Source organism: Cryptococcus neoformans (assembly GCF_000091045.1).
Source record: "Cryptococcus neoformans var. neoformans JEC21 chromosome 14 sequence".
In the NCBI taxonomy this organism is placed as follows: Eukaryota; Fungi; Basidiomycota; class Tremellomycetes; order Tremellales; family Cryptococcaceae; genus Cryptococcus; species Cryptococcus deneoformans.
The window spans coordinates 143,489-157,032 of record NC_006683.1 but is presented as its reverse complement, the minus strand read 5'-3'; the positions used below and the strand labels follow the sequence as shown (position 1 = coordinate 157,032).

General features: G+C 50.1%; 5 protein-coding genes across 5 annotated transcripts; 1 reads left to right on the top strand and 4 right to left on the bottom strand.

The window, feature by feature from the left end:
• Positions 1–1,527: 1,527 nt before the first annotated feature.
• CNN00460 (glycine dehydrogenase (decarboxylating), putative) lies at positions 1,528–2,526 on the bottom strand. Its single transcript, XM_568576.2, has 4 exons — positions 2,335–2,526; positions 2,051–2,197; positions 1,813–1,944; positions 1,528–1,743 (listed from the first exon to the last, which is right to left on the bottom strand). The coding sequence occupies exons 1-4, from the start codon at positions 2,444–2,446 to the stop codon at positions 1,652–1,654; spliced, it is 483 nt and encodes a 160-aa protein (XP_568576.1). The 5' UTR covers positions 2,447–2,526; the 3' UTR covers positions 1,528–1,651.
• A 103-nt stretch (positions 2,527–2,629) lies between these two features.
• Positions 2,630–3,779, bottom strand: CNN00450 (conserved hypothetical protein). Its single transcript, XM_024658366.1, has 3 exons — positions 3,256–3,779; positions 3,092–3,188; positions 2,630–3,021 (listed from the first exon to the last, which is right to left on the bottom strand). Exons 1-3 carry the CDS (start codon positions 3,696–3,698, stop codon positions 2,740–2,742), a joined length of 822 nt encoding a protein of 273 aa, XP_024514055.1. The 5' UTR covers positions 3,699–3,779; the 3' UTR covers positions 2,630–2,739.
• A 158-nt stretch (positions 3,780–3,937) lies between these two features.
• On the bottom strand, positions 3,938–6,585 carry CNN00440 (purine nucleotide biosynthesis-related protein, putative). Its single transcript, XM_568572.2, has 3 exons — positions 5,545–6,585; positions 5,347–5,485; positions 3,938–5,294 (listed from the first exon to the last, which is right to left on the bottom strand). The coding sequence occupies exons 1-3, from the start codon at positions 6,547–6,549 to the stop codon at positions 4,030–4,032; spliced, it is 2,409 nt and encodes an 802-aa protein (XP_568572.1). The 5' UTR covers positions 6,550–6,585; the 3' UTR covers positions 3,938–4,029.
• Positions 6,586–6,803: 218 nt separating this feature from the next.
• On the top strand, positions 6,804–9,251 carry CNN00430 (phosphoglucomutase, putative). The gene is made up of 7 exons (XM_568570.2): positions 6,804–6,869; positions 6,915–6,952; positions 7,002–7,153; positions 7,254–7,547; positions 7,593–8,271; positions 8,324–8,841; positions 8,900–9,251. Coding segments are annotated over exons 1-7 (1,686 nt in total). The 5' UTR covers positions 6,804–6,867; the 3' UTR covers positions 8,903–9,251.
• A 1,077-nt stretch (positions 9,252–10,328) lies between these two features.
• CNN00420 (hypothetical protein) lies at positions 10,329–12,504 on the bottom strand. The gene is made up of 7 exons (XM_568568.1): positions 12,148–12,504; positions 11,839–12,051; positions 11,508–11,771; positions 11,366–11,440; positions 11,263–11,298; positions 10,884–11,195; positions 10,329–10,792 (listed from the first exon to the last, which is right to left on the bottom strand). Exons 1-7 carry the CDS (start codon positions 12,260–12,262, stop codon positions 10,491–10,493), a joined length of 1,317 nt encoding a protein of 438 aa, XP_568568.1. The 5' UTR covers positions 12,263–12,504; the 3' UTR covers positions 10,329–10,490.
• Between the last annotated feature and the right edge of the window lie 1,040 nt (positions 12,505–13,544).

The following is a 13,544-nucleotide window of genomic DNA, read 5'->3' as shown; positions in this document are numbered from 1 at the left end:
TAAGCGTTGTCAGTCATCTGCCGAGTTTGGCTGAAAAAATAGCTACGGCACGCATCACACTCCTCTTCAACCGCTTGATATGCAATTCCTTGGCCCGTCATGATAGGCACTAAGACATTGTACTGGGTATAGTCACGATCTCGCCAACCGGAAGGATAGCTAAAAGCTGACTGCATCCCAGACTCAAAATCACCGTAGATCACTCGGCTAGGGACCTCGCTCCGGATGGTAGAAGGTTGTGGGTTTAGTCTTGATGATGGAGCTGATACCGATCCCAGATGTGACGAGTCGCTAAGGTATTGATCGACTTCCTCTTCGGCCTCATAAGCTTGGGCATCAAAGGTGCCTTGAGCAGGATATATGTGAATGTCTCCGGCTGCGTCGCGAATCAATAAACCGCGATATCAGCTACTTTGGCGAGGAATATTATCAACTCAAGACATACTTCTTTCTGTCCTGATAAGGTAATCCATCATGCGCTGACGCAAGGAATTCGTGGAGGTGCCATTGTCACTGGAATTCTGCTGGCAAGTCATCTTGAGCAACCTATTTTTGAAAAGTTGAAAGTGACGACTCAAATAGGAAGAGAATCCGTTGCTTAACCGTGGGCCAACGAAATAAGCGCTTTATTATACCATCCATTTTTTACCAGTACGCCTTCGCTGCTCCCTTCGGGAGTCGACATGGTACAAAGGTCCTTGGCGGAAGATGAACCCTTCCTTTCAAATTTCCATTTTGCTTCTGATTACTATGCCCGATTCTCCAAAGGACGAATGTTTTAAGATGATTCTGGCGTGACGAAAACCGTTGAGACAAAAATAAATCTTTTGGAACTCCGATTTCTCTGTGTTGGAACACTTTGCGAAGATCAAAGTGGTGAAATTGTGGTATGACGAACGGTATGGATGTCCAGGTTCTCGTGAGCAGGGGCTATTGTCTCGGGTCTGGGTCTGATTCTGACTTTGATCCTGTTGAGAGGGGTTCGGCTACATGTAAGACATGGGAATTGGGAATTAAGAGCGGGGCTAGGAGGAAAAAAGAGGAGAACAACGTCAGCAGCATGTCCAAATCATGAAGAAAGGCAGAGAAGAAGGAAATGCGTACAGGTCTCAGTTTCTGAGTGATAATACGACCTCATTCGAGACCGAGCGTTCTTCTGAAGGGTTGGTGTTTTGTTGAGCCACGATGTGATATAGATGGGAGCTGTAATTGTATTGGTTATGCAGTAGTTGGATGTTGAGTGTTTGTAGTGGTTGGCGAGGATGAGGGGAGCAAGCAAGTCTCCTCAACTTTTATACTCAAAGTCTTGCCTTCCACGCTAACCCCGTAGAATAGATCGCCTCTTTTTAAGACAGTCATGCCGGCATCGAAAGCTGAGTTTTATATGAATTAGTGGGAAAGCCTGCCATTAATGTTCTCCGCTAACTGTTCCTTGGTGTCGTACCCGTCCTCACATTCACGTTCCTTGATCATGTAAGCCTCATATATTTCCTGGAAAGGTGAATGACAATGATAAGTTTGGGTGCATTATGGACAACGTTTCGCTTTGCATGCCTGCATCCCTACATTCGATGAGAATTACTGAATCTGTTGAGAGAAAAATATATGAATATGAATTAATTTGAAGTTGATCCTTTTTTGATGAGTTACTTTAAGCACCCTCGCAATGGGCTTTGTAAGCGTCAGCAGACAAGAGGTCATCAAACTCGGCGGGGTCGGAGAGCTTGACCTTGCAAAGCCAGCCTGTTAATCGACGATAGCCATGTTAGCATTACATGTCAAAACGATCAAGGGTATAAGGGTATGACGTACCGTCTTTCTCGGGAGACTTGTTCAACAAGCTAGGTTGGTCGGCAAGGGTCTCGTTGATAGACTCGACGACACCAGAGATAGGGGCATAGATGTCAGAGGCAGCCTTGACAGACTCGACAGCACCAATGGAATCTATACAACTGTGTATCAGCATCTAGTACCCTGTGTATATCTGCCAAGCATTCGCGCGACGACATGACGAAGCGAAAGGAACAGCTAAGCAAATGGCAAGACATACCACCCTGGGCGACCTCGGTACCTTCACCGGGCAACTCGACAAAGACGACATCTCCTAAAGCCTTCTGGGCGTACTCGGTGATACCAACGACACCGACGTTGGTCTCAGACTCAAAAGTGACCCATTCGTGGTCAGTAGTGTACTTGGCTGTGAAAGTAGAGCAATAGGCGATTGCAATGTACGCATCGGCACAGCGGTTAGGTGAAATGAGTGGTAAGGAGAGGAAAATGTTAGCTCAATAACGAGGGGTGACTCGGACCAATGAGATGGAGGGCGATACGCACTGGTAGAGACGAACCTGAGGGCAGAGAACTTGAGCGCAGAGGGCCTGGGCGCAATGCGAGTCCTGAGAGAGCCGGCGAGGGGTCGGGCGATGGGGCGGAGAGCAGAGAGCATCGTGAATGTGTTCTGTTTTGAGGTTGTTGAAAGAGGAATGAGAAAAAGGGATGGGGAGATGGATGTTGGGAAGGGAAGGGTTATTGGAAAACGAACACTCAATTTCCAACAACGAAGGTCGCTATCGGTGGAGGCAGGATTCGGGTCACTTTCCCTGCACAGTTTTGCCAGAATCGGGTGTCCATGGCTATCATATGTAGTATGCATGCGTCGTAGAAAACGACTAGGCACGATTTCATAAATGTGTAATGCATGACAATATCCATATGTAGTACACTGAGGCCTCTCTTCCACTACTTGATGAACCTGTTCATAAACTTCTTGTGGAACTCGCTTCTCAGCAAGTCATTGACGAACTCTCCCCTCTTGGGCTTATCGTCAATCCCAACAGCCTGGTTCTTGAAAATCAAGTCATCGTCCCATCTCCTCTTGACCGCAAATGTCGATGCAGACGATGTAGTCGACCGAGGGGTATCGGACGCAGTGCCGAGAGCGGCTTGGAGGTTCATCAGAGGGTTGCCTGTAGCGATCTCAGCTTCACGGGATATGGCTTCGCTGGAAGCTGCTTCAGCGTCCTACAAAACAACAAATGGCACAAGGTCAGTTTCCGGAAAAATAGGATAGGGGTAAGGGAATGGGACGCACGAGGCGGGCTTTTTCTTCGGCTCGTTCTTGCTTGATCTTTGCAAGTTCTGCCATTAATGCTGCTGTATCGTCCTCATCGTCCGAATCATCGTCACTACTGCTCAAAAAAGTCAGACCATGACCACTGCGCAATGCTTCACTACAGAAGAGCGATGAAAACTCACTCATCATCATCATCGTCTTCATCCTCATCATCCACTGCCTTTCCTTTCCCCTTACCCTCCTCTTCCCCCTCGTCACTCTCACTTTCATCGTCCTTATCCATCTCCGCAGCTTCTTCCAATATCTTCCTCCTCTTCGCTGCCGCCTCATCCTCCTCCCCGTCCCTCGCTCCTTCTATCCTCAGCTGCCCATCCTGCTGGGACCCCAACGGCGCCAAAGGCGGCAACCCCTCCGCCTTCCTCTTCTTCTCCAGTGACGCCCTCTCCGCTGCTAAGAGCTCCGCTTTCAAATCTCTTCTCGCGACATCTGAAGTGTTTGTCTGCCCCGGTTGACGGAACTTAAGTTTGGTATGCGCTGCGAGGGACAGCTTGGAGATTTGTTGAGAACCGGCTTTGGTTTCCCGGCCTTGGGCGGGGTTCCATGTGGGTCGATGGGCTTGGGACATGGTGAAGAATAAAGTTGGCTCAAAAAAACAGGTTGAATGGGGTTGAGACGGAAAGTGGAAAGGGGATATGCGAGAGGTTCGTTCTTCGACGCAAGAGTATTGGAAGAAATTGATTCCGTCGCGTCAATAACGTCTTTCGCTTGGACGGACTCCGGAGTTCGTGAAGATATGACAATCTTTCGTACTTTTTACTTTCGCAACTCTCAGACTCACTTTTGAGCCGCAAACGTAAATCTATCAGAGACAACTAGATCTTGCATGGAACACAACTCTACTCATAATTTTGTTTTTCTAAAACGCACAAAAGCCCTAAACTATAGACTCCTCACTTCTAAAGGCCAAATTGGTCCAAACCAATGTACTCGACACCCTTCTTCTCCTGAACTTCACCAATAACCCAAGCCTCCTCCCCATTCTCCTTCAAACTGTTCAACGCCGCGTCAACCTTGTCCTTGGCGACGATGATGATCATCCCCACACCACAGTTGAACGTCCTAACCATCTCCTTGGCCTCGACGTTCCCAGCCCGCATGAGCCACTTCCAAATCGCCGGAAGGCTGTAAGACGTCAAATCAAGCTTGACACCCAAGTTTGACGCAGAGGAGAAGATACGGGGGATGTTCTCTGTGAAACCACCGCCGGTAATGTGGGACATGCCCTTGTACAAGCTAGACTTGATACCGGGTAAGAGGGGCTTGATGTACACCTTGGTAGGGGTTAAGAGCGCATCGCCAACGGAAGTGTTCTTGTCCCATGGGGCGGTATCATGCAAAGCGAGGTTGGAGAGGGAAACGATTTTGCGGATAAGGGAGAAACCGTTGGAGTGGGGGCCAGAGGAAGAGAGAGCGAGGAGGACGTCGCCAGAGGCGATATCGGGCGTGGGGAGGATTTGTGCTCGTTCAACCACACCCACAGCAAAACCGGCAAGATCATAGTCGTCCCCGTGGTACATGCCCGGCATTTCTGCCGTCTCACCGCCGATCAATGCGCATCCAGCTTGGAGACATCCCTCGGCAATACCGGTGATCACATCCGAGGCCACAGGCACGTCGAGCTTGGAACACGCATAATAGTCGAGGAAGTAGAGAGGCTCGGCACCTTGAACGATGAGGTCGTTGACGCTCATCGCAACGAGGTCGATACCGACGGTGCTGTGTTTCCCATGGTCAAGAGCGACACGGAGCTTGGTTCCGACACCGTCAGTCCCAGAAACGAGGATCGGGTCCTTGTAGCCGGCTTTGGCAAGGTCGAACGCACCGCCGAACCCGCCAATGTCAGAGTCGGCACCAGGTCGTCGAGTGGCCTTGACGACGGGCTTGATAGCCTCGACGAGATCGTTACCGGCATCGACGGAAACGCCGGCAGCGGCGTAAGTGAGGCCCTTGGGCTCGGCGGGGGGTTCGGAGGAGAGAGCACGGTAAGCAATGTCTCGACGGAAGGTTTGGCCTTGGAAGGAGATTTGAGAGATGCCAGAGTAGGCGAGGTCGACGGCGGCGCGGAGGGTAGGGGCCGAAGCGCAGACGGCGAGGACACGGCCGCCGTCGGTGACCGTGACGTTGTCGGAGCGCTTAGTTCCGGCGTGGAAGACCTCAACACCTGTTTTTTTACATTGTTAGTTGATGCAAGGATGAGATGACCATGGACGTACCTTCAGGTGTAGGGTTAAGGGTCATAGGGAGGCCTTTGGGGTAAGAGCCGGGGTAGCCCTCGGAAGCAAGGACGACAGAGACAGCGTAGCCTTGCTTGTAGCCGAGCTTGACAGAGTCAAGACGGCGCTCAACACAGGCCTAGAAATTTGCCATCAGACATGGCGAGGTCAAATGAAAACTGAAAGAGAGAAACTCACAAGCAACACCTCGGCCAAATCAGTCTGCTCGTCAAGTAATAGCATCAAAGCCTGAGTCTCTGGGTCACCGAACCTGACGTTGTACTCCAAAACCCTAGGTCCATCGGCAGTGATCATAAAGCCGGTGAACAACATGCCAACAAATGGATAACCATCTTCCCTCATTCCCTTGATCGTGGGCTCGAGCACATCCTTGACACACCTCTCCATGATCTCCTTGGTAGCGATCGGGGCAGGAGCGTAAGCGCCCATACCACCAGTGTTAAGGCCAGTGTCACCCTCGCCGATACGCTTGTGGTCCTGAGCAGCAGGCATCGGCACGATAGTGTAACCATCGCTGAAAGCGAGAACAGAAATCTCAGGGCCGGAGAGGTACTCCTCAACGACAACCTCGTCGCCGGCATCTCCAAACTCCTTGTCGACCATGACGCTCTTCAAAGCAGCAAGAGCCTCTTCGTCGGTTTCGGGGATGAGCACACCCTTACCGGCGGCAAGACCAGACGCTTTGATGACACTTCGACCAGAGGTGAAGGGCTTGGACTTGATGTAGGCGACGGCATCTTCGTATTGGGTGGAGGTGAACGATCGGAAGGCGGCAGTGGGGATGTTGTGTCGGGCCATGAACTCCTTGCTGAGAGACTTGCTGCCCTCGAGCATAGCAGCAGCGGGTGAGGGGCCAAAGACGGGAATACCAGCCTTCTTGAACGCACCCTCGACACCATCGACAAGAGGTTGCTCGGGACCGGGAACGACGAGGTCAATGTTCTCTTTCTTAGCCCACTCTAAAATGGACCCGAAGGCCGGGGGAGCACCCCAAGGCAATGCGAGATTAGAGACCTTCCCGCCCATAAGAGCAGTACCGCCGTTACCTGGGCAAACGACAATACGAGCGACCCTGGAAGACTGGGCGAGCTTGAACGCGAGGGCGTGCTCCCTTCCGCCCGCTCCGAGGAGGAGGACGTTGAGATCTGATTTTGGCTGGGGGAAAGCGGTGATTTCGGGCATATCGCTCGATGAGGCTCGACCTATGCTCGAAAAAAAGAGTAGTCGATCCGAAAAAAGGTGGACTAATTTTGAGGCGAGATGTTGATATGCAAGGCACGACGGTGGGTGCCGCCTTTCTGTCGCGTGGCGACCACGTGTGCCACTCTCGGGAATTGGTGTGGGGTGTGGGGCTGCAGCTCCTGACGTATGCGGCTGGCTGGTATCTCGGTGTTGTGCGCACGGGCCGCGGCTGGTGTCCACTCACCTCCCATACACCACCATATCCTCTTTCCTTCCTCCTTCTTCCTTCCTTCTTCCACAGAATACCCATATACCACCATGTAAGTCGCCTTGCACCTATATTTCAGCTAGGCTCACCCGTCTAGGTCCGATATCGTAACCGTCAAGACAAAGCCCTACTCTGGCAAGTCCACATTCCCTCTGGACGGACCATAGCTAACGCTCCCTGACAGGCCAGAAGCCAGGTACATCCGGTCTTCGAAAGAAGGTCAAGATCTTCCAGCAGGAGCACTACACCGAGAACTTTGTTCAGGCCATCCTCTCTGCTATGCCTGGAGGTCCCGAGGGCAAGACCATTGTTGTTGGTGGTGATGGACGATACTTTGTGAGTGAGATCTATCGTTTGTACAGCGCAGACGTTGCGGTTCGGGAAGGAACTGGTGACTGATGCATGATTTTACTTCTCATTTTCTTATCAACTTTAGTCTCCCGAGGCTACCCAGATTATTCTCCGTATCGGTGCTGCCAACGGCATCAAGCACGTTATTCTCGGCCAAAACGCCATCCTCTCCACCCCCGCTGGTTCTGCACTTATCCGATCCCTCAAGACTGATGGTGGTATTCTCCTCACTGCGTCCCACAACCCCGGTGGTCCCGATAATGACTTTGGTATCAAGTTCAACACTCCCAATGGTGGACCTGCCCCCGAGGATGTGACCAACGCCATCCACGAGATTGCCGACAGCATCCAGGAATACAAGCAGATCAACTTGCCCGATGTAAGTTTGTTAAATCAAGCATGAGCAATGTCTAACACGGAGCAGCTTGATTTGTCCAAGATTGGCGAGTTCACCCATGGTCCTCTCAAGGTCACCATTGTTGACCCTGTCTCTAACTACATTGACCTCCTCAAGTCCATCTTTGACTTTGACGCCATCAAGAACTGGCTCCACAACACCACCCCCCGACCTACCGTTCTCTTTGACGCCCTTAACGGTGTCACCGGTCCTTATGGCCGAGCTATCTTTGTCGAAGAGCTCGGTTTACCCGAATCTTCCATCCAAAACTGTGTCCCCTCCCCCGACTTTGGCGGTGGCCACCCCGACCCCAACTTGACTTACGCTCACGAGCTTGTTGAGCGAGTTGAGAAGGAGAACATTGAGTTTGGTGCTGCCTCTGATGGTGACGGTGACCGAAACATGATCTATGGCAAGGGTGCTTTTGTCACTCCTTCCGACAGTGTTGCTATCATTGCCGATTGGGCAGAAAAGGCCATCCCTTACTTCAAGAGCGGTATCAAGGGCCTTGCCAGGTCTATGCCTACTAGCGGTGCCATTGACATTGTTGCCAAGGAGAGGGGTCTCGAAGTCTTTGAGGTGCCTACTGGATGGAAGTTCTTCGGTAACTTGATGGATGCTGGTCGACTTTCCATCTGCGGTGAAGAGTCTTTCGGTACCGGTTCGGACCACATTCGAGAAAAGGACGGTGTTTGGGCCATCGTCGGTGAGTCTTGCCTTTTATTTTACCCTCGTGGCATTACTAACAAAAAATGCAGCCTGGCTCGCTATCCTCGCTGCTGCGAACAAGGAAAAGCCCGGATCCGGCATCAACGACGTACTCATGCAACACTGGAAGAAGTATGGTCGATCCTTCTTCTCTCGATACGACTATGAAGAATGCGAGTCTGGACCCGCCGAGAAAATGATGTCCCACCTCAGCGACCTCTTTGCTTCTTCCGGCTTTGTCGGCTCTTCCCTGAAGGCCACTTCCTCTGACGCTTCCTTCAAGGTCGCGGAGGCTGACAACTTTTCGTACACTGACCCTATCGACGGCTCTGTCTCCACCAATCAAGGGTTGTACATCAAGTTTGAAGATGGATCAAGAATCATCTTCCGTCTTTCCGGTACAGGGTCTTCTGGTGCGACTATTAGGTTATATGTCGAAAAATACAGCAAGGATGAGAGCGAGTATGGGAACGATGCCCAGGTTGGATTGAAGCCGTTGATTGAGGTTGCTTTGAATATCTCCAAGTTGAAGGAGTACACTGGTAGGGAGAAGCCTAGTGTTATCACTGTGAGTTCTATCTATTCTTATCTCCAATTTTTGGTTACTGATGGAGGCTGGTCAACAGTAAACGGTCAGATGGGATAGAATACAGCTATAAGAATGAAAAGAAGATATTTTGAAAGGGAATGCATGTTTCCTGTTCGTACCCTATTTTTCTGCTTCTGCGGTACTTTTGCTTCTTTGGTCGATTATCTGTCTTGTCCTTCATTCTTGTCCGTATGATCTCCTGCCAAACTGAACCAGACCGCGATCACTCTCTGCATGATGGGATGCATGGCTGGACGGGGGTGGGATAATGATATCTGATTATATCATTAAACATACAATTTTGCGCAGAATAACGCACTGTTTGTTTGTTCCTCTGCTGTTTGTATTTCAAGACACCCTTCTCCCTTTCTCTCCCTCGGAAACTTATATGACACTATTGCCGCCAACTAGACCATCAGTCACATGCTCATTGCTCATTCACTTACCTTTACTTCTGATGGGCGTGTTTGTACGGAAAGATCTTACCTCAATAAAAGCGTTAATCTTTTAAGTCTTCAGTCTCCAATCTTTCGAATTGACTAGGATCACATGGGAGGCAAGTCCGCCTAGGCGATTTATCGGTCGCGGTGTGGAATAAGCAAAACAAATATCTGGAAAGAAAAAATATTAGGGCAGTACGTTTGTTGGCCATCCACCTGTTTTCCCGTGCAAAATGTGCTTTCCACTAAAAGAATTGTTCCCTTAGTAAGGTCAAGTATCCTCTTCACTCGGGCGAACTCATCTCTTCCCCCCAACCTCAGTCTCGTGCCCATCAGTATCCTTCACCTCGTTCATGCAGATACCATTCGACTGCAGTTCAAGGTCTGCCACCCCATGGAATCCTTCTGCAAGCCCAACAATGTGTCGGACACTGGTTATACCAGCTTTCACAGACCCTAACGCGAGTCTCGTCTTATCAAAAATATGAGCTCCAACAATATCTGTCTAACTGGTCTCAATGTAAGCACCTCGTATTAGCTTAACTCTCGTTTTCTGTCAGATCCTCGGCCTGCTGGGTCTTCGGCGGAGACCGCTCGCCACTTTACTGTCACTCATTCAGTAGTAGGTGCATTATTGCACCCCCAACCTCAGACATCTCAGCTGGTCAGCCTCCGGACTTTGCAGTGGCAATCCATCTTTTTCCGCCGTACTCCGTTCGCAATCGCAATTGCAATCCCGTTTACAGTCGCCCTCACACTCGCCACCAAACTCCCAACCCCAAAAAGCACTCATTTAATTTTCCTAAAGCGCATTCAACAGTGATCCCGACGGTCGCGTCGGACTGGGAGGGCAGCCGGGAACTACGGGTTTATCGATCAGCGACCAAGGCGACAGTGTACGGCATGGAGATGGAAAGTGTTGGTCTCCCCAACGGAAGCCGAATCTGGTAAGAATCATCGTGTCTAACCTGTTCGAAATTGCATACAAAACCTGAGGCCACTTAAAAACCAGTCTGTACTCGCCGATTACTACGTTTACATAGTATTCATTCGACATTCATTATTACACAACGAATATTACGGACAATTCCAGCAAGCGACAAAAAAGGCCCTTCTGTAACTTCTACCAGTTAATTCTGCCTAGTAGAAGTTTCCACGCGGGGCTTGGGCTGAGGGTAGACCACTCAGTTACGCAGTCAGAGGGTTGGTCGGGGAGGGAGTGGGATTGGTGAACGAAACAGTCAGAGGGTTGGTTGGCATGAAAGGAAAGGGAAAGGGTTCGGTGATCGCGGATTCGAGGGTAGCCGCAGAAATAGTCATAGGGCCAGTTACCGCGGATTCGAGGGTAGCCGCAGAAATAGTCAGAGGGCCAGTTGGCGCGGATTCGAGGGCAGCCGCAGACATAGTCAGAGGGCTAGTTGGCAGGTAAGGAGTGGGATTGGTGAACGCGGATTCGAGGGTAGCCATAGAAGTATAGGTAGTATCATCGACTGATCGCAGGAGTTTAAGGAGTTTAAACAGTGACATCGAATAATGTCAGTTTCAATCTGTACTACAGAGATCAAATGGCAAAATGCTTACCGGAGCGCCTGTCTACGCCGACCTTGTCGACATCAACACCGGAACGCCTGTCAACGCCGACTTTGTCGACATCAACACCCGAGCGCCTGTCAACGCCGACCTTGTCGACATCAACACCGGAGCGCCTGTCTACGCCGACCTTGTCGACATCAACACCGGAACGCCTGTCAACGCCGACTTTGTCGACATCAACGCCAGAGCGCCTGTCAACACCGACCTGATCGACATCGACGCCGGAACGCTTGTCAACGCCGACCTTGTCAACATCGACGCCAGAGCGCCTGTCAACGCCGACTTTGTCAACATCGACGCCTGAAAGTGACATCGAATAATGTCAGTTTCAATCTGTACTACAGAGATCAAATGGCAAAATGCTTACCGGAACGCCTGTCAAAGACTTTGTCAACATCGACACCTGAAAGTGACATCGAATAATGTCAGTTTCAATCTGTACTACAGAGATCAAATGGCAAAATGCTTACCGGAACGCCTGTCAAAGACTTTGTCAACATCGACGCCAGAGCGCTTGTCAACGCCGACTTTGTCAACATCGACGCCTGAAAGTGACATCGAATAATGTCAGTTTCAATCTGTACTACAGAGATCAAATGGCAAAAGGCTTACCGGAACGCCTGTCAAAGACTTTGTCAACATCGACGCCAGAGCGCCTGTCAACACCGACTTTGTCAACACCGGAACGCCTGTCAACGCCGACTTTGTCGACATCGACGCCAGAGCGCCTGTCAACATCGACTTTGTCAACATCGACACCCGAGCGCCTGTCAACATCGACTTTGTCAACATCGACGCCAGAGCGCTTGTCAACGCCGACTTTGTCGACATCAACACCGGAACGCCTGTCAACGCCGACTTTGTCAACATCGACGCCTGAAAGTGACATCGAATAATGTCAGTTTCAATCTGTACTACAGAGATCAAATGGCAAAATGCTTACCGGAACGCCTGTCAACATCGACTTTGTCAACATCGACGCCAGAGCGCTTGTCAACGCCGACTTTGTCAACACCGGAACGCCTGTCAACGCCGACTTTGTCGACATCAACGCCAGAGCGCCTGTCAACATCGACTTTGTCAACACCGGAACGCCTGTCAACGCCGACTTTGTCGACATCGACACCAGAGCGCCTGTCAACGCCGACCTGATCGACTGTTTCGATGCGATCACAGAGTTTGCAAAAGTGAAGCCGAATAGTAATGTTTAGTTCCCAAGCTGTACAACCGATATCAAGCAGCAAATGCTTACCATCGTTGCGTCGAGAGAGGATAGCAACACCTCGTCGAGCAGGAGCAATCTCGAGGGCACTAGCAGAGGCCACAAGAGAGGCGAGGATAGAGAAATAGACGATGGAAGAGCGCATTGTAGTAGTGTGTATGGGAAGGTTTCAGAGTTGTTCGAGTTGTTCGAGTTGTTCGTTAAGTGAGTAGGCGATGTTCATTGACAAAACAAGAGGAAGTCCTACACCCCCAGTCTTTATATACCTTGCAGGCAGAAAGTAAGGCCGCCGGATGCACTGTGCACCATCTCAATCAGCGTCTAACGGCCGGTGAGGAGACTGGATCTCAAGTTCTCGACCACCAACCCAACCTGCCTTCAAGCAGTCTTCCATTGAGTGGGAAGACGAACAATTCATGAGACCATTTGTTCCATCGGACCTAGATCCACAAACAAAGACATCAATGGTTGAGGGAGGAAGCAAGAAGCCTACTTTGGAAGACAGAAAAAGACTGTTACAAGAGTGAAAGCCAGATTACCTTTTTTGGCATAGCAGCTGTTGCGTTCCGAGATCGCCTTAGTTCTTCGAAGCACCGCAACTGTCCTACCAACTCTATACCCTTCTGCATAGGCCCATCTATTACAATTAACATTTCAAATGCATTGACGTCAAAAGCAGGATCTATGCAAAGTTCACCTCTGATAATTTGCTCAAGGATTACATCCTTCCCCCCCTATTTGCTGCTTCACTGCCGGTTCCGTTGAATTTATCGCGGATATTCATCATCTGCTGCATTTCCAACTTTATCAGCAAGCCATTCCGTCTCTCCAACAAAACTTTATGTAGTATCATGCAAGCATGCATAAGCAGGTGGGGCCGAGCTTCTCCAATTTTTGCCTGGCAAGTAAGACGAAGGCCATGTAAAGTACGCTAACAGTTTATTATTAAAATATGCCAATGGTTTACTACGCGCGTAACTCCTCGACTAGCTTCCATGATCAAGACCTTAAGCGGCATGACTATGGAAGAGTACTTTGTTAGTAGAATATGCCATCAGTTTTTGAGGATGACCAACATGCGTTCAATCATTACTGGGCTTTGGCGCGTTTGTGATTGAACTGGGCCTGGAATAATGGGGCAAGTCAACTGTAACTTTGGTAAAAAAAGAAGGACTTGCTTGTGGGTCTGACAGTCAAGCACTTCCACACTCTCTTGCTTGAATAGAGGTATGAACGTGTTCGATGGACTCATAGCGACATCGCCAACACAAATTCCTTCAAAGATACTAAGAGCAAACCAGGATTGCTGTACAGATCTGATAAGGGATCTCCGTCAGTGGCGGCCAAAAAGCCTAACCAGGCGTAACCAAATCTTTTCAGATGATCAGCCACACTTAATTATGGAAACTGGTTTCCGTGTGACTATC